The sequence below is a fragment of the Borostomias antarcticus genome, assembly GCF_949987555.1.
Source record: "Borostomias antarcticus genome assembly, chromosome: 24".
NCBI lineage: Eukaryota > Metazoa > Chordata > Actinopteri > Stomiiformes > Stomiidae > Borostomias > Borostomias antarcticus.
This window is the reverse complement of record NC_140257.1, coordinates 6,731,519-6,756,494: the sequence shown is the minus strand read 5'-3', so window position 1 is coordinate 6,756,494 and position 24,976 is coordinate 6,731,519. Positions and strand designations below refer to the sequence as shown.

At 49.3% G+C, this 24,976-nt stretch overlaps 1 protein-coding gene across 3 annotated transcripts in view; it reads right to left on the bottom strand.

The window, feature by feature from the left end:
- Nucleotides 1-24,976, bottom strand: part of dlg1b (discs large MAGUK scaffold protein 1b) — a 116,149-nt gene that overhangs the window by 80,248 nt on the left and 10,925 nt on the right. For 2 of the 3 annotated variants that reach the window (XM_084458372.1, XM_084458373.1), the window contains exon 3: nt 22,083-22,246. In XM_084458372.1, the coding sequence (XP_084314498.1) occupies nt 22,083-22,246 (164 nt within the window). Of the gene's footprint in view, nt 1-18,810; nt 18,883-22,082; nt 22,247-24,976 lie in introns of all 3 variants that reach the window. The other variant, XM_084458374.1, reaches the window with a different exon arrangement.

Below are 24,976 nucleotides of genomic sequence, written 5' to 3'. Positions count from 1 at the left end.
CTGAGTTAGACTGTAACTGAGTTAGGCTGTAACTGAGTTAGGCTGTGACTGAGTTAGGCTGTGACTGAGTTAGACTGTGACTGAGTTAGACTGTGAAGGAGTTAGGCTGTGACTGAGTTAGACTGTGACTGAGTTAGACTGTGACTGAGTTAGACTGTGACTGAGTTAGACTGACTGAGTTAGACTGTGACTGAGTTAGACTGTGACTGAGTTAGACTGTGACTGAGTTAGACTGTGACTGAGTTAGACTGTGACTGAGTTAGACTGTGACTGAGTTAGACTGTGACTGAGTTAGACTGTGACTGAGTTAGACTGTGACTGAGTTAGACTGTAACTGAGTTAGGCTGTAACTGAGTTAGGCTGTGACTGAGTTAGGCTGTGACTGAGTTAGGCTGTGACTGAGTTAGACTGTGACTGAGTTAGACTGTGACTGAGTTAGACTGTGACTGAGTTAGACTGTGACTGAGTTAGACTGTGACTGAGTTAGACTGTGACTGAGTTAGACTGTGACTGAGTTAGACTGTGACTGAGTTAGACTGTGACTGAGTTAGACTGTGACTGAGTTAGGCTGTGACTGAGTTAGGCTGTGACTGAGTTAGACTGTGACTGAGTTAGACTGTGACTGAGTTAGACTGACTGAGTTAGACTGTGACTGAGTTAGACTGTGACTGAGTTAGACTGACTGAATTAGACTGTGACTGAGTTAGGCTGTAACTGAGTTAGGCTGTGACTGAGTTAGGCTGTGACTGAGTTAGACTGTGACTGAGTTAGACTGTGAAGGAGTTAGACTGTGACTGAGTTAGACTGACTGAATTAGACTGTGACTGAGTTAGGCTGTGACTGAGTTAGACTGTGACTGAGTTAGACTGTGAAGGAGTTAGACTGTGACTGAGTTAGACTGTGAAGGAGTTAGACTGTGACTGAGTTAGACTGTGACTGAGTTAGACTGACTGAGTTAGACTGACTGAGTTAGACTGTGACTGAGTTAGACTGACTGAGTTAGACTGACTGAGTTAGACTGTGACTGAGTTAGACTGACTGAGTTAGACTGACTGAGTTAGACTGTGACTGAGTTAGACTGTGACTGAGTTAGACTGTGACTGGCCCAGTCCTGAACTGTACATGCGTCATTCCCTACACACTCACACCCATAGAGACAGTATACTGGACTGGACTCAATCCTATTTGATTCCTGACACAGTGCCAGTTTACTGGACACAGGATAAGACTCACTTAGCGGCCATTTCTATGGAGAATCAAACGATATTTTCTGGGGTCCAGATCAGGCTCAAGGAAAACATCAAGCCTTTTTCATGTCCTCTTTAGGGTGTGAAGTTTTTCTTAACCAACACAGGACCAAATAAGGACCTAACAGTCAGACTTGTACAAACGAGTGGCCAAACTTCTGGTAAACTAAAAAGAAAGCACCATTCACCGAGATAAAATGCTTCAATAGGCGACAGCCACGATGCCCCCTGGTGTCATGCTGTGGAAAGTATTTGATAACATTTAGACCCTAGCCTACATCTAGAGAACTAGGACAGGTCCAGCATGGCTTATCGCTGATGGGCGTATACAGATGTTATTTTGATAGTTCTGAACAAATTCCATTGGTTAGCTAGAATGGATCGGTCCGGAGGGAGGGAACTCCGCTACACATCAACCAATCACAGCACTAGACAGCTACTGGGTCAGACGTGGACACAGGGGTCAGGCTGATTTATTAAACTGGACCCAGGAGTGGAGCTACTCGGACGGCGCTGAGTGGGTACGCTCCGCATATCACAATATATGATGACCCGCTGGCCTGGGTACCCCTGCTCGGGCACCGTGGGATCTAATGGGTTGCTGTGTGAATCTGCCGCAGAAAGTTAAAAAGAATTGAACTTTTGCGAATGTCGCCGCGCGGCGAATCCTGGCCGCCGGGTTTGCCTGATTCGCGCCGCCCCTATCGCACAGTTCGCGCAATTGTATTGACTTTCTATGTAAACTCGCCGTGCGCTACCGGAAAAAATGGCGCCCGGTGTGAACACAGCATTAGGAGAGCAAACATTCCCTTTGGAGCTCATCTCTACCTGCCAGCTCTAACACAGTTCCACAACGTGACAGTAGAGGGCAGCATTCCATTACAAAACAAGAGCAACGTGTTGGAGTCAAGTGTGTAGAGCAGGACAGCCATACTGGAGCACAGGCTACACAGACCTGAGACTAAGACTGAGAACGCCAGAGACCCGGGGATCGGAATCAGCTGCCCTCCAATCAGCTTCACTAGAACAACACATGGAATTCAGGTCATGAAAGTGAATTGAAGTAAAGAGGGAAAGTCACACACACTGGGTCTCCTTAAAACTGAATAATTTAATGCACCATAATAAGCAGCTACGCGTTCTGGCCTGTCGTCAGGGTGGCATGAATATGAATTGAAAATAAAAGTGTACTTTCAAGCTCTTAGGAATTTAAATTCATAATTGTGCAGATGTGAAATTAAATTGACCCCCCCAGAACCCCCCACCCCACCTCACCCCTTACAAGTAGCCTGACTTACAAGTTAAAACTTCACTTGCAAGTAGCCTTTAATACTGAGGTTCTGATTTCAAGCTGAAGTCTAATCCTTGGTCCAGTTGGCCCCGAGCCCCCCGGGCGTCTCTCCCTGGAGTAGCGAGCAGCCACACAGATGGCCTGGGCAGCCCCATGGGGGAGGAGGGGCTTGGGGGGGAGAGGTGGCCTGGGCAGCCCCATGGGGGAGGAGGGGCTTGGGGGGGAGAGATGGCATGGGCAGCCCCATGGGGGAGGAGGGGCTTGGGGGGGAGAGATGGCCTGGGCAGCCCCATGGGGGAGGAGGGGCTTGGGGGAGAGGTGGCCTGGGCAGCCCCATGGGGGAGGAGGGGCTTGGGGGAGAGGTGGCATGGGCAGCCCCATGGGGGAGGAGGGGCTTGGGGGAGAGGTGGCATGGGCAGCCCCATGGGGGAGGAGGGGCTTGGGGGGGAGAGATGGCATGGGCAGCCCCATGGGGGAGGAGGGGCTTGGGGGGGAGTTGGCCTGGGCAGCCCCATGGGGGAGGAGGGGCTTGGGGGAGAGATGGCCTGGGCAGCCCCACAGGGGGGGAGGGGCTTGGGGGGGAGAGGTGGCCTGGGCAGCCCCATGGGGGAGGAGGGGCTTGGGGGGGAGAGATGGCATGGGCAGCCCCATGGGGGAGGAGGGGCTTGGGGGGGAGTTGGCCTGGGCAGCCCCATGGGGGAGGAGGGGCTTGGGGGGGAGTTGGCCTGGGCAGCCCCATGGGGGAGGAGGGGCTTGGGGGGGAGAGGTGGCCTGGGCAGCCCCATGGGGGAGGAGGGGCTTGGGGGGGAGGTGGCATGGGCAGCCCCATGGGGGAGGAGGGGCTTGGGGGGGAGGTGGCATGGGCAGCCCCATGGGGGAGGAGGGGCTTGGGGGAGAGGTGGCCTGGGCAGCCCCATGGGGGAGGAGGGGCTTGGGGGGGAGTTGGCCTGGGCAGCCCCATGGGGGAGGAGGGGCTTGGGGGAGAGGTGGCATGGGCAGTCCCACAGGGGGGGAGGGGCTTGGTGCCAACCAGGGTCACATCTCTCCTGCCCTTAACAACTTGGGTTCAGCTACAACCATCTCACCCATGATGAAAACCATGGAGAACTGACCCAGGAACAGTGGTGGAGAGGGAGCTACTCAACACCTCGACCTCTGACCTCTGGGTTTAGAAAGCAGACGGGCTCCTGAAGAGAATAGACTATGATTTTTACTAAGACGCCAAGCATAGTTTTTAAAGCAAGATGTACTTCATAATGGGAAAAATGACCTGTGTCTAGCGCCTCCAGCTGGTGGGCTCAGGTACATGTGTGAACGACAGATGAACGAACACACGAACAAACTAACGCACACGGGCCGATCTAAAGCCCCTTCCACCCGACGGAGGACCAGGAGGGAAACATCTTTTGCTCATAAATTTCCTGGAGTGGAATGTTTCCAGATCTCTCGTTGTCAAGGGGCCAATTCAGGTTAATTCCCAAGACCCCTGGACTGATATTCAAAAGGGTTCCTTCACTGCCAGAGAAAATGTACTTTTAACTTTAAACAAGTATGTAGTAGGTGGGTAGGTAAGTGGGTAGTTAAGAGAGTAGGTAGTTGGGTAGGTGGGTAGGTAGGTAGGTAAGAGGGTAGGCAGGTAGGTAGGTAGGTAGGTGGGTAGGTAAGATAGTAGGAAGGTGGGTAGGTAGGTAGATAAGATAGTAGGTAGATGGGTAGGCAGGTAGGTGGGTAGGTAGGTAGGTAGGTAAGATAGTAGGAAGGTGGGTAGGTAGGTAGGTAAGATAGTAGGTAGATGGGTAGGCAGGTAGGTGGGTAGGTAGGTAGGTAGGTAAGATAGTAGGAAGGTGGGTAGGTAGGTAGGTAAGATAGTAGGTAGATGGGTAGGCAGGTAGGTGGGTAGGTAGGTAGTTGGGTAGGTAAGATTGTAGGTAGGTGGGTAGGTAGGTAGTTAGTTAGAGGGGCAGGTAGGTATCATCGTCACTTCCACTGAGAACAGTGACTTCTATTGCAGCTCAGAGTTGAAATCTCTCTCCTCATTTTGCTGGCATGTTCAACCTGACTCAAGAGTGTTATGAGTGAGATGACTGTAGCCTCCATAGCATTCTGGGCCTTGAGCCGGAGTGTGACGAGGGCTGCATGTCAATATGAAGCCGGGAATGGAGGGAGGGGGAAGAGTATGACCGTTACACACAGGAGCGGATCAGGGGTTTAGAGTGGAGGGAGGGGGAAGAGTATGACCGTTACACACAGGAGAGGGTCAGGGGTTTAGAGTGGAGGGAGGGGGAAGAGTATGACCGTTACACACAGGAGAGGGTCAGGGGTTTAGATTGGAGGGAGGGGGAAGAGTATGACCGTTACACACAGGAGAGGATCAGGGGTTTAGAGTGGAGGGAGGGGGAAGAGTATGACCGTTACACACAGGAGAGGATCAGGGGTTTAGAGTGGAGGGAGGGGGAAGAGTATGACCGTTACACACAGGAGAGGGTCAGGGGTTTAGAGTGGAGGGAGGGGGAAGAGTATGACCGTTACACACAGGAGAGGGTCAGGGGTTTAGAGTGGAGGGAGGGGGAAGAGTATGACCGTTACACACAGGAGAGGGTCAGGGGTTTAGAGTGGAGGGAGGGGGAAGAGTATGACCGTTACACACAGGAGAGGATCAGGGGTTTAGAGGCAGGAATTTCCCGCTCATCCTGTTTTCATTCTAGAATACAAATGTAAATCTTCTACTGTGGAGACATGACTGGGGTTAGAAAGAGAGGGGAGGGGGAGGGGGGGGGGGAGGGGAGAGGTGGAGGGGGTTGAGGGAAAGAGAGAGAGAGGGAGGGGGTTGAGGGAGAGAAAGAGAGGGGAGAGGGAGGGGGTGAGGGAGAGAAAGAGAGGGGAGAGGGAGGGGGTGAGGGAGAGAGAGAAAGAGAGGGGAGAGGGAGGGGGTGAGGGAGAGAGAGAAAGAGAGGGGAGAGGGAGGGGGTGAGGGAGAGAAAGAGAGGGGAGAAGGAGGGGGTGAGGGAGAGAGAGAAAGAGAGGGGAGAGGGAGGGGGTGAGGGAGAGAGAGAAAGAGAGGGGAGAGGGAGGGGGTGAGGGAGAGAGAGAAAGAGAGGGGAGAGGGAGGGGGTGAGGGAGAGAAAGAGAGGGGAGAAGGAGGGGGTGAGGGAGAGAGAGAGGGGAGAGGGAGAGAGAGAGAGAGGGGGAGGGAGAGAGAGAGAGAGAGAGAGGGGAGAGGGAGTGACTTCAACCATGGCGGTATCTTCATTCTACAGATGCTTTTTCCAAACGTGTGGTTTACTGAACATGGGCGAGGGAGCCATGAATAAGGACACGCTGAAGGACTTCAGACAGGGGTGAAGATGAGAATGTCTCCAGGGCTCCTGACTGGCAGCTGATTGGCCAGCTGTCCGTCTCTGGGCATGCGGGGTTGCGCTGCAATACATCCTGAGAGACGCAGTGATGTCAGCACTGCCCCAGGATCACAAGGCCAGAGCGCTTCTGGACTACCAACTGGTTCCACAGTGTCTACCACACGCGCACACACACATTAGTATATGCACACACAATATTTCCCCCTACTTACCTTTTTCTCATCTCTCTCTCACACACACACACACACACACACACACACACACACACACACACACACACACACACACACACACACACACACACACACACACACACACACACACACACACACACACACACACACACACACACACACACACACACACACAAGAATAAATGATTCAGTGGTCAAGTGAATGTGAGCAGCGCACGTTGCCGGACCAGCAGGTATGACAGCTCAGTTTAAAATGCAGATCTCTATGGGATCTCCATCACCATGAATACACATGTGTTGTAGAGAGAGGGAGACCATGAGAGAGAGAGAGAGAGAGAGAGAGATACCCTGGGGATATCCACAAGAGAGAGAGGATCAGAGAAAGTGAAGAGGGGGGGATGTATGGTTAGAGGCACCTCAGCAACTTCCCATCCACCATCAAGTTAATAACCTTGCTAAAACAGCACTATTCATAAGCTCATAATGAGACTAGCAACCTATTCATAAGCTCATAATTAGACTCTCAACCTGTCATTTGTTCTCATTGAACAAGCCAGGACGATCCTTCTCATGGAAGCCTAAATCTGTGGACTCAGCATAATTGCAGAGGCATTAGACACGTTTAATACAGTATGCGCTGCTCTATACTCCAATTATGCTCACGTCAGTTAAGAAGTTAGTAATTTCTCTCACCTACAGCCCAATCATGCTCATTAAAAGGTTATTAATCTGATATACATCGTAGCCTATGGTGTAATGGGGTAGTGTAAAAGTAAAGGTAATAATGGGAGCGCTTTATTAAGAGTGACGAAATGTAATGAAATGGCTACAAAGTGTGGGCTTCTTCTTCTTCTTATGGGTTGGTTTGTTATAGTCCTCTCCCCCCAGGCTCGGGGCCGAGGGGGCTATCCTTTTACTACCCCGAGCCTGGGTGAGGGGGTCACCTGGGCTATATATCCGGGCACACCTCCAGGAGCCATGTCACCGTTTCGTCATCCACGACCGCCAGACCACGCATTCCGTTGGGTGTCCCATATATCCTGGATGACGTGGTCTGCGGTTTGTTCCTCGGCGCCACACTCGCACGCCGCACAGGATGCAAAGCCCGATCTGTGCATCGATGAGCGGAAGCGTCCGACGCCGGTCCGGAGGCGATTAAGCCTCACCCACGCCGGTCTGAAATCACGGACCTGGAGGTGTTCGCCTCCCACTCCGCACGCCCATCCTGCCTCGCTGATGTTGAGATCTCTGCATTGCTGCAGGAGATCCCGTGTTGCAGGAACAATAGGGTGTCTCGACTTGAGACGCCGGGGAGGCTCTGCTGTTGCAGTGAGCCTGTCGTGGAGCAGGTGGAAAGGCTCCACGGCCCGGCAGGCGAGACGTGCTGTGCTTCCTGTGCGGTGGAGGCCAGCGGACTGGATGCCTGCAAGGATGGGAAGGTTGTCCACAGGAGTGGGACGCAGGCATCCTGTCATGATGCGCAAGGCTTTGTTAACAGGCGGTTGGATGAGGCGGGTGTGAGTGCTGCGACACCAAACCAGTGCGCAATATCCACTGGATGAGTAGACCAGGGCTAGGGCTGCCGTACGCAGTGTTTTCGTGCTGCCGTACGCCTGATCGGACCAGTCGCCTCATCAACAACACACAAGCTGTTCACTTCTTGTGTAGTGACTCGAGGTGTCGGCGGAACGTGAGCGACCTGTCCAAAGTCACGCTGAGATAGGTTGGTTCGGTGCAGCATGGCAGGAGTGTTCCATCGATGTGCACTCAAGAGCTCACGTTTGGCTTCCTTGTTGTTAAGGTGGAAGGCCGCCAACACCGCCTTTGCCTCGCTGAGCTTCAATCTCCATTTCCGGAGGTATGCCGCTAGTGTCTGCGTGTCCTGGCTCAGGGTCTCCTCCATGGCCTGCCGGTCTCCAGCAGAGTACACCAACGCAAGGTCGTCTGCGTAGGCATACTTCCTGGACACGGTGTTCAGTCAGGCGGCTTCAGCTGTTTTATAACGTTCATGTGATCAACACAAGGACATGGCCTATGTCCATTACCATTACAAGGACAGCTTTTAAACAAATAATGTAGCCTATATAAATCGTGTAAAAAGACAGCGATGCCGTTTTCATTATAATTTATGATACATCGACAGCGATTTGCATGCGAGAAGGCCACATGATAGCCGTATATCTCCATGGTTTACAGTTATGACAAAACCATTTCTGGCCCGGGGCCATTTCATCGTCAGTAGCTCACCGTTTCAGGGTGCACACAACTTGCGTGTGGCTTTACATTAGTGTGGCTTTACAGTAGGCGCTGCTATAGACCAGAACAAGAACTTAGACTCAAATTACAGTACATACAGTGGTCGATTATTTGGGAATAATCATGACCAGGGGTGAAAATTAACTTTTTGGTTAATCACCTGCCAAGGGGACTGTAGATGAAAAAAATCTACCGGCCAAGTATATATTTTTTTCAGATAGCCTTCTGAAATCTAGTCGCCAATTGGAAAATGTACCTGCATTTGGCCGGTGGCAGGTGTTCATTTTCAGCCCTGATGTCATGACATTTCTGGCTCCTGTCCCATGACTGTTCTGCACATGTCCTCCTTGAGACCAGCCTTGAGACGCCACCTTGACAACTCATCTGGTAATGGTTAATGGACTGCACTAACATAACGCTTTTTATCCAAAGCGCTGGCCTCTCATTCACCCATTCACACACACTTTCACACACCAATGGTGGCTGCTGCCATGCAAGGTGCCAGCCTGCTCATCGGGAGCAATTTGGGGTTCGGTGTCTTTGCTCAACGACATGTGGACAGGAGGAGGCGGGATTCGAACCGCCGACCCTATGATAACCGGATGACCCGCTCTAGCTCCTGAGCCACAGCCGCCCCATCCCGGGGTGTGTTGGGTTAAGGAGCAGGGGAAATAAAGTGGGTGAACCAACGCTAAGACCAACGCTAAGACCAACGCTGCCATGAAGGTGAGAGGACGGGGAATGAAGAGATGCAGACGGAGAAGACAGGACTAAAAAACAGAGAGAGGGATATTGGAGGAAGAGAGAGAGAGGGATGTTGGAGGAGGGAGGAAGAGAGAGAGAGGGATGTTGGAGGGAGGAAGAGAGAGAGAGGGTGTTGGAGGGAGGGAGAGAGAGAGAGGGATGTTGGAGGGAGGAAGAGAGAGAGAGGGATGTTGGAGGGAGGAAGAGAGAGAGAGGGATGTTGGAGGGAGGAAGAGAGAGAGGGATGTTGGAGGGAGGAAGAGAGAGAGAGGGATGTTGGAGGGAGGAAGAGAGAGAGAGGGATGTTGGAGGGAGGAAGAGAGTGAGAGGGATGTTGGAGGGAGGAAGAGAGAGGGATGTTGGAGGTGGGAGGAAGAGAGAGAGAGGGATGTTGGAGGGAGGAAGAGAGAGAGGGATGTTGGAGGGAGGAAGAGAGAGAGAGGGATGTTGGAGGGAGGAAGAGAGAGAGAGGGATGTTGGAGGGAGGAAGAGAGAGAGAGGGATGTTGGAGGTGGGAGGAAGAGAGAGAGAGCGATGTTGGAGGGAGGAAGAGAGAGGGATGTTGGAGGTGGGAGGAAGAGAGAGAGGGATGTTGGAGGGAGGAAGAGAGAGAGAGGGATGTTGGAGGGAGGAAGAGAGAGAGAGGGATGTTGGAGGGAGGAAGAGAGTGAGAGGGATGTTGGAGGGAGGAAGAGAGAGAGAGCGATGTTGGAGGGAGGAAGAGAGAGAGAGGGTGTTGGAGGGAGGGAAAGAGAGAGGGATGTTGGAGGGAGGAAGAGAGAGAGAGGGTGTTGAAGGGAGGAAGAGAGAGAGAGCGATGTTGGAGGGAGGAAGAGAGAGAGAGGGTGTTGGAGGGAGGGAAAGAGAGAGAGGGATGTTGGAGGGAGGAAGAGAGTGAGAGGGTGTTGGAGGGAGGGAAAGAGAGAGAGGGATGTTGGAGGGAGGAAGAGAGAGAGAGGGTGTTGGAGGGAGGAAGAGAGAGAGAGAGGGTGTTGAAGGGAGGAAGAGAGAGAGAGGGATGTTGGAGGGAGGAAGAGAGAGAGAGGGTGTTGGAGGGAGGGAAAGAGAGAGAGGGATGTTGGAGGGAGGAAGAGAGAGAGAGGGTGTTGGAGGGAGGGAAAGAGAGAGAGGGATGTTGGAGGGAGGGAAAGAGAGAGGGATGTTGGAGGGAGGAAGAGAGAGAGAGGGATGTTGGAGGGAGGAAGAGAGAGAGAGGGTGTTGGAGGGAGGAAGAGAGAGATGTTGGAGGGAGGAAGAGAGAGAGAGGGATGTTGGAGGGAGGAAGAGAGAGAGAGGGATGTTGGAGGGAGGAAGAGAGAGGGAGGGATGTTGGAGGGAGGAAGAGAGAGAGAGGGTGTTGGAGGGAGGAAGAGAGAGAGAGGGTGTTGAAGGGAGGAAGAGAGAGAGAGCGATGTTGGAGGGAGGAAGAGAGAGAGAGGGTGTTGGAGGTGGGAGGAAGAGAGAGAGAGGGATGTTGGAGGGAGGAAGAGAGAGAGAGGGATGTTGGAGGGAGGAAGAGAGAGAGAGGGTGTTGGAGGTGGGAGGAAGAGAGAGAGAGGGATGTTGGAGGGAGGAAGAGAGAGAGAGGGATGTTGGAGGGAGGAAGAGAGAGAGAGGGATGTTGGAGGGAGGAAGAGAGAGAGAGGGATGTTGGAGGGAGGAAGAGAGAGATGTTGGAGGGAGGAAGAGAGAGAGAGATGTTGGAGGGAGGAAGAGAGAGAGGGATGTTGGAGGGAGGTAGAGAGAGAGAGCGATGTTGGAGGGAGGAAGAGAGAGAGAGGGATGTTGGAGGTGGGAGGAAGAGAGAGAGGGATGTTGGAGGTGGGAGGAAGAGAGAGAGAGAGATGTTGGAGGTGGGAGGAAGAGAGAGAGGGGTGTTGGAGGGAGGGAAAGAGAGAGGGATGTTGGAGGGAGGAAGAGAGAGAGAGGGTGTTGAAGGGAGGAAGAGAGAGAGAGGGATGTTGGAGGGAGGAAGAGAGAGAGAGGGTGTTGGAGGGAGGGAAAGAGAGAGAGGGATGTTGGAGGGAGGAAGAGAGTGAGAGGCCAGTAAGAAAGGACTATTGGTGGTATAGGAACGGCAGCACCACGCTATGTGAGTGTGATTAACTGCTGTGGAAGCCCAGCATACGTTTCTAATCCATAATTCCATCACATACATCAATTCACTGTGGCACAGGTCAGCGGAGTTTAACCTGGGAACAGATTTGATCAGAAAAATTAACAATTTCTTGGGCCAGGCTCAGCTCATCATGCATTCCTAATCAAACAGGCCATGCAAAACAAACCCAACTCCTCCATTTCACCCGAATGTGCGCACTCGCAAAAGAACAAACATCTGTCCAGCTGTGCCCATCTGCTTCTTTAGCTTCTACAGCCGAATACAATATTATACAATATAAATATATATAATGATATATTAATAAAGACCCCTGAATATGTTCTACTGGGGGTGTGCTGTCCCTGCTGGACGTCTAGGCTGGGGTTCAAGGGTCATCATGCTGCATCACTAAGCACAATCTACCCCTTCTGGGGTGGGCTGGGAGTACTTGCCTATATGCTATATTATGCATACAGACACGCTGGCATTCTGCAGAGCTGGGAGATCTTCCAGGGTCAAGAGGTGCCCGTATATTTCTAAAAGGCTTAGCCAGCTGGTGGTGGTGGAAGTCAATTATTCAGCAAACCGCTTGCCGGACAAATATTCAAAGGGAGTTACTGTTGCAGTGGTGTGAGCTGCAGGATGAATTGGATGTACGTTTGTGAAAGGAAAGAAGGAAGGAAAGGAGGAAGGAAGGAAAGAAGGAAGGTGCCTTTAATCAGCACCACCTGTGTCCATCAGGAGAGGTGGTGAATGAAACAATACACTGTAAGCACACTGACACCTAAGCCAGCCTAGACCCGTATATAAATTGTAAGGATATTAGAAGGCTTTACAGGAAACATTTGAATTGTTGATATTAAAACCACTTAACATTCCAACAGTGAGAAAATAGTTTGTAAGGCTTTTAAATTACTACACTGATAAATCTAATACTTATCTACAGTGTCAGAGTACTGCAGTCGGAGGCGGGTCCAGGCCTTTTGGGGCCCCAAGGAAAACACGGACATGGGGCCCTGAACATCCCATGTTCTCCACCCTGTTCAATCCTTATTTAACAGCTCTACTGGTATTTTGACTGGCTTAATGGATACATTCCACTGATACTGGCCCATCTACTAAAGATAGCAATGCTGCTGAACAAGATGTCAGTAAGGTAACTTAACTACCTTGAGAAAAGTGAGATGCATTGGCTACTGTAGCGAGCCTACTTGTCTCACATAACGTTTATCACCTGATATTAGCGTTAGCTACTGTATGCAGCGAGTCATTGATTATGAATCATGGGGCAGCAGTGACTTAGTTTGACTTGAGTTAATGCTGGGGGAAGAAACTCAGCAGACAATGGTTAGTCTGGTGACGGCTACTCACTCGTTGGTTATCGGCATCTTTATCAGCTACGTTAGCATCTCCAATCGAAGGAGGATTCTCCTGTAAGGCACGTAACTCCTCTTTACCAATTTTATCAATGCTCACACTCCTAGCGTTAGTGCTTCTTGTTGGTCAGTGTTGTCAGTAGCTGGCGTGAAAACTGTTGGTACCTTTGGCAGTTTTGCTAAAAAAAAACTTCTGTTTTCCTGAATTTACTACTTTTTACTGCATCGCTGGGTTAGCGTTAGCTTATTTGCGTCAGTTTTGAAATAGCGCGTCGGGTGTCAGAATCATTTCCGCAGATGCGCGATAATTAAATAGTCCAATGGAGTGACTGGGGAGGGGGCTGACAGACACTCAGGCATTCTGACGACATTAAGCATATGGATTTTTAGAACAACTTTTTAAGAAACATTTATTTGCGATAAGTTAATAAAAATAGTTCTTTACTATATGTTTATGAGGCGTTTATGGGGCCCTTTGTAGGTTGGGGGCCCAAGGGGATTGGCTACCTTTGCCTAATGGGAAAGTCTGCCCCTGGGCTAGAGGAGTGTAGAGGCTCTCCCTCCCCATGACTAGCAGAGGTCAGCTGAAGGACAGACATGAGGGCACCGTCCACCAACAAAGCGCCAGCGTCCACAAATCGGGGTGGCCAAACAGGATAGCCAATCAGGATGGCCAATCAGGATGGCCAACCCTGACACAGTGAGGCCGATGTCCTTAGCAGTGTAGCCGCTCAAGCGGGAGAAGAACAGTCCCAGTGGACACACACAGTGGGGGGTGGCGGTCTATGATGTCAGACTGACGCCATAACCTTCCCACCCAATGAGAGACTGCCGAGCAGGGCTGAGTTTACCAGAGGCATCGTAGCGCTAAGTTCATCGTAAGCTACGGCGTTCATCGTAGCGCTATGATGCCTCTGGGAAACTCAGAGAAAACGGATCTTCTGAGTCACTCCACCCCCCACCCCCCCCCCCCCCCGCTGAGCGTTTCCATGCTAATGCAGCACAGCTATACATGCTAAACACGCCTGCTAATGCGCAGACACGTGAGAGACGAGCACACAGCTCAATGAGAGGTTAACATGAAAAAGAACAAGAATACGCCACTCGGCAGATACTGTTATGCAAAGCAAGCCGTTTAGCAGCTGCATACTGTAGCCATACTGCATAAACGCTATGGTACAGTAGCCCAGTAGGTACATTACTCCTTCTACCTTCCACTGAGGAGAGATGTTATAGTAATTTCCGCCAGACATCTAAAACAAACGATCAACCTCGATAGCCTGAAGTATGCAGCACATGCAGAGAGAGAGAGAGAGAGAGAGAGAGAGAGAGAGAGAGAGAGAGAGAGAGAGAGGTGCCCTGATGCATAATTCTTAGGAATAGGCCTCTGGTGCCTCATTTATTAAGTACACACAGTACACCACACTGCCTCCATCACAGCAGGACTGATGCAGAAACATCCCTCTCAAGGAAAAGCCTACAATCAGGTTTGAAGACCACGGACCACATCTCCCATTACACGACACACACACACATTACACAACACAAACACACACACACACATTACACAACACACACACACTGCAACCATATCATTAAAGACATCAAATACTACAGGATGCTGCTGCTCACTTCCATGCTGTTAAGTGTGTATAGATCTTTCCAGCAGGAAGTGGCTCCTCCGGGCATCCGTAGTGAGGCGTTGGCACGGAAACCTGCTTGCATTGGAGTATATACAGTACTTAAGCGCACGTTATGAATCATAGATGTGGTCTAAGGCTGCACAAATACAGTGAGAGCACTTCCTCAAGCACTTGCTTTTCTGGCACTCAAACAGTGTGTGTTTAGGCTAATACGGAAAACACAGGCTGAAGAAGAAGAATTTGGCCTGCTTGAGAGACCAACAGTGAGGGGTCAACAACCTGGTTCACATCTGGAAATAATTGAGGCCCATATTGGCTGTGACAGTTAACCTCGAAATGAGTCCCCCCCCCCCTCCCACTCACAACTGTGGGAAAGGCTCTGTTGGGACAAAGACAAGTTACACAGAACCTTGGTACGAGGTTGTGATTTGATTATTCTGCACTTTCCTAGAAGCTTTCTCTCTCTCTGCATCTACAAGGAAAAGATCCTTACGATACGTTCGCTAGGCTGTACGATATCACACCGAAACAGTAGCTCTGAATAATTCTGAATACCTCAGCACATTACTGCTCCCAAAATATTTACGGCACGGTGTCGTTCTGTTTGTTCTGCAGCTGCACCTCTCCTCACTAGAGAAACAATGTTCCCTGATCCACCAGTGGCCTTGGCTCACGGTGTCTGCAGGTGTGAGTCTCTCCCGCACCGAAGGATTCAACTATGGGGGAAACCTTAAAACACACAGACACGCATGTATCCAGCGCTGCCAGGGAAGGGAGGGCCTGCAGTGCTAGCGGGTCCGGCTTCGTTACCTCTCTCAAACAGGCAGGGGGTCCCGTGTGACAGCTGAACTAAGTCTTTAGCAGGTAGGGGAGTCAGTGGAGGGGGAAGGGGGCTAGTGACCACGTGCCAGTTGGGGCAAATCCTGAGGGGTGGGGATGGGGGGGGAGGGGCATTCAGAAAAGTGGTCTGCAAGAGTAGCAAAGACTACTGCTGCGTTTCTGTGGTAGATAATAAACAGGACACATTGCGAGTCATATAAATCTCTTTGGATGTTTAGAATGTAAATGGTTGTGTTACATATTAGATTATTGTATCAGGGGAACAGACATTTAGTATGAAGGGAGAGATAACTCGTCATTTAGAGCAGTAATGACAGTGATGACGATGCTGAAACATTGTTATTATTACTAGAGTTTTCAGACGAGGGCATAGATCCACTGTAGCAGAAGTCACGCCTACAGTGGGCAACTCGTCCAGTTTTACTCTATTTTATTATTGTTGATGTAAATGATGTGTACATAACATGTTTATTTTCAGCCTCCCATTTCCTCCTTCCTCAGGCTGCTTTTGTATATAAGAATTTGTTCTTAATTGCTTGCCTGGGTAAATAAAGGTTAAATAAAAATAAATAAAGAAGCCTGATGAAATTCGCTTACGAATGCGTAAGAACCCCTGGAGTATACAGGCAATTACGCAACCAGGTGTTGAGAGATCCGTGTAAATAAATAGTAAAGATGTCTTATCGAGAGTCGAGGGGCAGAACGGTAGTAAGCTATATGTCCATATGTCGAGAAAGCGACAAGACATCAATGCAAGACTGATAGGATATTCAATTATCGAGCTCATAAATGTGTTTTTTTCACTCGGATTAACACCTGATCTGGGTATATTTTATTGACGCTACACATTATACATAAATACTTGTTTAGACGCCACAGAGTAGTGCTGGTTGACAGCTAATAAGCGGGCTAAGCGACCACAAACTTCACTCAAAGCGCTCTAGACCTCTCCGGTCGTAAATTACCTTTGTTGTGACAATGCATATGCAGTCCATCCTTGAGCATCAGGAGGCAGAGCCCCGTGTGTGTCAGCAGCATCCGATTCCCCCTCGGCTGCGCTTGGGACAGGAGTTTCCTCACAGAAACCTCTCACATAGCGACCGTCACATGGCTTTCTTTACTCTTGCCTCGGTGAGAGAGCCCGGCGGGTAGGCTGCTCATCCCCGTCACGCGTAATGTGTATCCAGAATGTAGAATTAGACGAAATCCAAAGCAACAATCACCAAGAAGGCGCAGCAGAGGACCACGGTATTTCCAACCCGGTGACACGGTCAATTATGCCACCGTAGCTGCATTAACCCGTTCAATGCGGGTTACACAACGTTCAGATGAGACGGGCTACTGCTTCGTCGTAATCGTGCGAGATAAACGTGCGAATAAAAGAGAGAACTCGCATAGAAGTAGCTACATTTATTCTTCTGAAAAACATGCGCGTTATGCATCCTTTCAGATATGCTGTTTTTTTCTGGCCATTTCAGACATTCTAAACGTAGACAGTGGCCCGAAGAACGTACCCACATCAAATGCCTATTCACAAGGATATCACTTAATAAGTGACCTTGGACACGCGGTGCGCGAACAGGGCCGAGGTTAACAGTGATAATGCTCTTTGTTCCATAACTTCCTCATAGCTTTGAGAAGAGTGAGTGGTTGGTATGCTTTTAATATATCAATGATCAGATGACACACCCATCGCAATAGTAAGCCTACACCTGAGGGCGACGCTCCCTTGCTTCACAAAACGCTCTTCTGTCGGATAAAAGTCACAAACTCAGTCTATGGATTGCTTTTTCGTGAGTGGGGACCCGGGAGATGCACCTCGTGGGCGTCAGAGAACTCCATTTATGAATATTTCATTTCTACGTGAATATATCATGGATGAGCATGTCGAAATAAATTGCATCAGGCCTAAATTCCCTTTTAACTATGCAGAGCAGTACTTTAGCAAAGGTACTTCAGCAAAGGTTGACAGTTGGCCTGGTCTGCACCGTCGCCTATATGAGGGAAACATGGTGTGATGTTGAAATGAGCAGGTTGTCTTGTTATGCAGAGTTGCCACCAGGCTCAGTCCATTTTCGGTTAGTAGCCCTAGAGAGGCCAGCTATAGACCACCCAAATAGGTCCATTTGTGTTTCTTTCCCACACTGGAACTCACTTTGTTTTGTGGTGACCAGTGACCACTCAGCACAAATAAACGCACAGTAGCCTACCAGGCAAGGTAGGCTACTGCTGGTCACCACAAAACAAAGTTGTATTTAATAACTAGCATGATCTAATCATAGGTGAATCACAACAATCCTGTTGGTGAACAACTCTCCGTGACTCCCTTCCCAAGCAGGTCGGTCTGAGAGCAGCTGGAGGAGAACGCGGAGTAACCTATTAAAAATGCAGACCGTCTCTCCAAATGTCTTTTCCTGGAGGAGCTACACGGGTGATGAGGTCGGAGCAGGGGTGAGAATATCCTGGCTGAAATACACAAGATCCTAAACAAAAGCTCACTGCCAGGTCCATGTGATGGATGATAGAGCCCAAGAGTTCACCTCTAAAGACAGCGTTGATATTCCTAGATGAGGTCCCCCGTGTGTGGACAGGGCCAGGAGGAGGGGGGGGACAACGCTGGGCTAGCTGGAGTCGGCTCTCTGAAACGCTGCTCACTGATAAATATTTGATCTTTGTAAGATTCTGTGATTATCCTCCGTGGGGCTGGAGGTCTGGTAAAGCGACTGGGCTCAACTACAGAGAGATGGGACTCCTTCACAGGGAGAAGGGATTCCTTCACAGGGAGCCTCTTCAAAGCCAAGACAATGTTGAAGAAATATAATGTGACTTTTACAAGACTGATCTGCTATTATGCAACTTCAAAGTCAAGTTGTGACACTAAACACGACCAAATGGTTAATTTCAAGACAGACTGAAAGATTTTACATTCTGAAATGCACATTCTTTAAATCATGAGTACAGTACTACTATGACAAATGTGTATCTTGAAAATAAGACAATTTCCTTAATAGAGCTTTACTTAAAGCAAGGGAAAACATGACACTGCAGACAACATTTTTAAAGCCCCTAAGATGAATAACATTTAAACTTCAAATGAACTGAATTAGCAAGCAAATTTCATGGGCAACACAGGTGCATGCAAGTGTAGGCTATAATGTAACCTGGACAATTTCATTAACTACAGTAAGCTTTAAATGGCATAAAAACAAAACAGCTCTATTAGCAAAGGTTTGCCTGTACCAATATGTCCACCACAGTAACTCAAATCAAAACAACCACCACCCCTCAGGTCGAGAAAGTACAACTCCAGTCTCTGTGGGCCCTCGAAGTGTATTCATCTATTGGCTCACATAAGTTCTCAGCAAAAGTATCAAGACTCGTATGCTGCAATACGCTGATGTTTCAAAAGAGAATACCGATACAAATCAATAACTGTCATTGCAGCTTACTGCGTCCCACCTCAGCTAAACCTTGGACCCTAGCCGTGGCCTTGAAGACAGGAGCTGTACTGGAGTCAACCCAATAAGAGAAGCCCAAATGAAGGAAAGCACAATGAGCCATGAACCATGACGTATGAATCACAACCCCACTCCCGACCCGACTCAACCCAACCCAACCCAACCCAACCCAACCCAACCCAACCCAACCCAACCCGACCATGGTCGCACGGAAACACACAAGAGCGGGATGGGACATGCTAGCGAGGGGGGTAGGACACCCCGTCCCTCCCGACACACACACCAATCACAGAGCTGGAATACTTACTTGTTGGACCTCAAAGGGTGAGGCTTTGGCCTGTGCCAGCGTGTGCAGTATTTCATTTAGGAGGGGAGAGTCCTGGGAGTGAGCATGTGTGTTTACAACACGAAAAAATGGAGGAGGAAAAGAGAGAGGGTTTTACATTTTGATATATTTACCACATTCAAACGAGAGAGAAACACTAGCCAAGAATGGACAAAGAATGAGGCTCTTCTCGATAAAATATCACAGACTCAACATCATCCCATTCCTCTCCAAATAGAGAGTTAACTATCCATTCCACTGAATGTTGCAAGAGGACTGGAGATGTCTGGAACAAAGAAATAGTGGAATATTTTGAGATGATATGTGATGTCGGACCAGCAGAAAGGCAACACCTGTGACTGAGATGGAATGCAGTGTGCGCTTAGATCTGTGTGTCTGGACCAAAATGGATCAGTAAGGTCAAATTATACTGGGAATGGTTTGTTTGTTGTGGTTGTGTTATTAGTCTTGTTGCACAATGGATTTCCAATGACCACCTTTGAAATAACAAAACACACTCAAACTGAATTAAATGAATCACTTAAGGTCACCAGTGTGATACCCAGCGGATTCAATCAACTTTACTCCTGTAACATCGTATCGGTCAGAGTTACCCAGAGTCTTTACTCCTGTAACATCGTATCGGTCAGAGTCTTTACTCATGTAACATCGTATCGGTCAGAGTTACCCAGAGTCTTTACTCCTGTAACATCGTATCGGTCAGTTACCCAGAGTCTTTACTCCTGTAACATCGTATCGGTCAGAGTTACCCAGAGTCTTTACTCCTGTAACATTGTATCGGTCAGAGTTACCCAGAGTCTTTACTCCTGTAACATCGTATCAGTCAGAGTTACCCAGAGTCTTTACTCCTGTAACATCGTATCGGTCAGTTACCCAGAGTCTTTACTCCTGTAACATCGTATCGGTCAGTTACCCAGAGTCTTTACTCCTGTAACATCGTATCGGTCAGAGTTACCCAGTCTTTACTCCTGTAACATCGTATCGGTCAGAGTTACCCAGAGTCTTTACTCTTGTAACATCGTATCAGTCAGAGTTACCCAGAGTCTTTACTCCTGTAACATCGTATCGGTCAGTTACCCAGAGTCTTTACTCCTGTAACATCGTATCGGTCAGTTACCCAGAGTCTTTACTCCTGTAACATCGTATCGGTCAGAGTTACCCAGAGTCTTTACTCCTGTAACATCGTATCGGTCAGTTACCCAGAGTCTTTACTCCTGTAACATCGTATCGGTCAGAGTTACCCAGTCTTTACTCCTGTAACATCGTATCGGTCAGAGTTACCCAGAGTCTTTACTCTTGTAACATCGTATCGGTCAGAGTTACCCAGTCTTTACTCCTGTAACATCGTATCGGTCAGAGTCTTTACTCCTGTAACATCGTATCAGTCAGAGTTACCCAGAGTCTTTACTCCTGTAACATCGTATCAGTCAGAGTTACCCAGAGTCTTTACTCCTGTAACATCGTATCGGTCAGTTACCCAGAGTCTTTACTCCTGTAACATCGTATCGGTCAGTTACCCAGAGTCTTTACTCCTGTAACATCGTATCGGTCAGAGTTACCCAGAGTCTTTACTCCTGTAACATCGTATCAGTCAGAGTTACCCAGAGTCTTTACTCCTGTAACATCGTATCAGTCAGAGTTACCCAGAGTCTTTCCAGCTGCTAACAAGCCGTCTTTGTTTACCAGCTCATTGAGAGTGATGAGAAGCACAGTACCAGCTGTGTTGAACTAATCCATATGTGAGCTGTAACGGCCCAAGCTGAGGCTGAGTCCTGTACTGTCCTGGCTGGACCCGTTTCTTTTGGTGGTTTGAAAGGATGCTCAGTGGAACTGAAATGATGTCCCGCATAATGATTCACACGAGTCCAAACCTGGCATGTCAAGGAAGTAAAAAAAACTGCAAAAATGTGTGACAAGGAGTGGGCTCTGTACCTATACATACTTTTAAGTATTGATGTGAAGGCAATGAGGCTCATCAAAAGTATTGTTCAATAACAGTGCAGATGATATGATATTTTATTGTGGGAGAAGCATGTTGTTAGTGATACAATGGCAAGTGGCAAATGGTAAGTGGCAAATCATAACCCTTAGACAGGTGTACCCCTCAATCACAGGATAACCTTAAAGGACCATACCGGTCTTAATATGATTTGAGCTCCTTAAACTAGTCACCACCAGTACATCACATTACTGCAATACATTTTCCGAAGCAAAGCGTGAAAACGCGAAAATGCGAATATATTTTAACGTGAGCTTTACTTCGGAAAATGTAGTGCGGTAATGTGATATACGTTGGGTGACTAGTTTAAGTAAATCAAATCATATTTAGACCGGTATGGTCCTTTTAGACAGTTGTACCCTTCAATCACAGCATAACCTTAAGACAGGTGTACCCTTCAACTGGATATTTCCCCAAACCCCACCTACAATCAATTCAATCTCCACCTACAATCAATTCAATTCAACATATGAGGTGCGACCGTATGTTGAATTGAAAAAACAATGATATCCCTTTGTTGCCCTATATCTCACGACTATTCTGGTATAATATAGTTCACCTCACTCAATCGGTGCTTCTGTGACAGGCTGTTTTGTAGAGTGTCGCAGGGGCAGCTTGTCACAGTTGTGGCACTTTTCTCGACCAGAATCTACAGAGATATTACACATTGTCCCCCTCAAAGTAGTCCCCCCCCCCAGAGTTAATGCACTTCACCTCCGTGGAAGAGATCAAAGCCACCCTGAGTGGGGAACTAAGGGGGCTCAAAGAGGAGGACTTTGCCAGGTGCTTCCATGGGTGGCAAAAGCGAATGCAGAAGTGCCTTAACTCTGGGGGGGACTACTTTGAGGGGGACAATGTGTCATTTCTCTGCAGATTCTGTAATAAAAATGTTTTGAGAGTGTGCTTTCTTTATTGTAATAAAATTGTTGAGTTTTGGGAGTTGTTAGAGAAAAGGGCCACAACTGTGACAAGCTACCCCTGCGACACTACAAAACAGCCCGTCACAGAAGCACCGATTGAGTGAGGTGAACAATATTATACCAGAATATTTATGAGATATAGGGCAACAAAGGGATATCTTTTTTTTCTTCAATTCAAATAGAGGCATCAGCGTGGCTGACACAATCCAGGGACTTCTCCGTCGCACCTCGTACATGTGTCATACACCCCAAAATGTGTTTGTTTGTATCCATGTGTTAACACGGATGTAGAGGAATGCATCCCAGCCTCTTACCTCTATGCTGGTGCTGAGGCTGGGCAGCGTGTCCGAGGTCACCGTCGTGCTCTGGAGGCTGGAGAAGTCCCACAGGTTGACCGGCGGCATCGGCTCCACCGCCTTCGGTGACTCCACACATTTCTGACTGTCCAATAAGGTCACTTCGTAAAATTCCTGGATGTCTGTGGCAAGAGAGACATAAGCGGAGGATGCAGTTACTGTCCTAGTAATGTTTATATCTGAGACATGGCAGGTTAGGGGTCGTTTGTTAAAGAGCATTTTAACACATCTAATAGAACATCTAAATATATATAATAGTAGTTGTAAGTACTCTGTTGATACACGGGAGTGAAATTGCACTTTTACAGCTTCAAAAGACAACAAAGTAACACAATCAAGACTAGACGCAAAACAGAGATCCAAATATACAAGAGTGCAAATGAACAAATGCTAATTGGACACCTTTTCTGTCTAATTGGTGTGACCCAGACATGTCTTGCACCTCCTGAAATGTGTACGGTCACAGACGCCATCATCGTGTGATTGGCCGGCTGTGAGGAAGCTTCTGAAACGCGGCTGCACAAAGCGTAAACAAAGATGACGCTCAGTGTCGGCTGAACAACCGGTTTGTCGGTCGACATGTTAAAACAGCATCAATTGACCTTTAGGGCTATTGGCTGGGATCAGAGTTGGCAGGAGCAATGGCACTTAAATTTAGGTCCCTCCGGGAACCCCCCAGGAATCCAGTGGAAGCTGTGCTCAGACTTTGGTTAGAAAGAAGACGTCATGGATCCCTTGGATATGATTAGCCTACCTGAACTACATTGCAGGCATAGCTGATGATCAAATTTAACTATAATTACAGAACCTGGAATGAACCATGGAGAGAACACAGCCCAGACATGACGACCAAGGTCTGGGCAGGGGGGGGGGGGGGGGGGGGGGGGGCTATTAAGGTCATTCACAGCTGTTACAACTTCCATCGGGTTACACTCACGCGTGGCACGACGGTCAGAAACGTATCCTTGCCTGTGCAACCACTGGCCTTGGCCAGAATCGACCTCCCTCTGTGCCTTCCAGGCTAAACATTTAGAAAATATTACTCACGACCAAACCACTGAGTCGTGGAGGAAACCGTCTGCCTGAAACAGAAGGACTGATTGAAGGAGAAGCCAATCAAAGAGCACGGCAATCAAACAATGCTTGTGCAAGGTAATGTATGACATCCCCCCCCTCCACCTCCCAAAATACATTAGACCTGGCCATTCAGCACATTGAATCCTATTTCTGTCAAGAGCTTGGCTCCTCAAGGAGTGTTACCTGACCTCAATACTTTAACATCAACGATATCACAGGTTTAGAGGAGATCCCGACCTCCCATCCAAAAACGGAACTATCAAGTAACGGCATTGGATAACTAGTATGCACATAATTGACATCTCTACTAGCTCATGTCAATGGATGAATGACTCCGGTCCCATGGGGCCTCCTGTGTGCTGTGAGATGAAAGGCGTGTGTCTAGTTGGGTTGAGGCTGAAGGAACACCTTGAACCCAAACCACCAGTTTAGGTTGCATCCCATTATTTGGTGCACTCTTTGTCTGTCAACCTCTCCCATATTTTGAGTCTGTAAGGCAGTGAGCCATAAACTGATACTGTCATAGTGTTTTGAGACTGATGGGAGCTGTTTCAATGCAGCGACACAAAACCATGACAAATAAAGCCACCCCTATAAGATTTTCCCGTTTATTCAGGAGATCAAGGTTACACTGGCAAACCGATCAGGTCAGAAGGGTGCAATGCAATAGTGCAAACACATTTGGGCTCTCAAGCCAAAGAAGCACTTGGGAATTTTTCTGAGAAACATTTAGGAGCCGAGAATGTGTGAACATTCCAGAACACTGTCCTGTCATTCCCCCACACCAGGGTTCCCTACACCAGGGTTCCCAACACCAGGGTTCCCTAACACCAGGGTTCCCAACGCTAGGGTTCCCTAACACCAGGGTTCCCAACACCAGGGTTCCCAACACCGGGGTTCCCAACACCAGGGTTCCCAACACCAGGGTTCCCAACACCGGGGTTCCCAACACCAGGGTTCCCCAACACCAGGGTTCCCTACACCAGGGTTCCCTACACCAGGGTTCCCAACACCAGGGTTCCCAACACCAGGGTTCCCAACACCAGGGTTCCCTAACACCAGGGTTCCCAACACCAGGGTTCTAACACCAGGGTTCCCTAACACCAGGGTCCCCAACACCAGGGTTCCCAACACCAGGGTTCCCAACACCAGGGTTCCCCAACACCAGGGTTCCCAACACCAGGGTTCCCCAACACCAGGGTTCCCAACACCAGGGTTCCCAACACCAGGGTTCCCAACACCAGGGTCCCCAACACCAGGGTTCCCCAACACCAGGGTTCCCAACACCAGGGTTCCCTAACACCAGGGTTCCCAACACCAGGGTTCTAACACCAGGGTTCCCTAACACCAGGGTTCCCCAACACCAGGGTCCCCAACACCAGGGTTCCCTAACACCAGGGTTCCCAACACCAGGGTCCCCAACACCAGGGTTCCCAACACCAGGGTTCCCAACACCAGGGTTCCCAACACCAGGGTCCCCAACACCAGGGTTCCCAACACCAGGGTCCCCAACACCAGGGTTCCCAACACCAGGGTTCCCAACACCAGGGTCCCCAACACCAGGGTTCCCAACACCAGGGTTCCCAACACCAGGGTTCTAACACCAGGGTTCCCTAACACCAGGGTTCCCCAACACCAGGGTTCCCAACACCAGGGTCCCCAACACCAGGGTTCCCAACACCAGGGTTCCCAACACCAGGGTTCCCTAACACCAGGGTTCCCTAACACCAGGGTTCCCCAACACCAGGGTTCCCAACACCAGGGTTCCCAACACC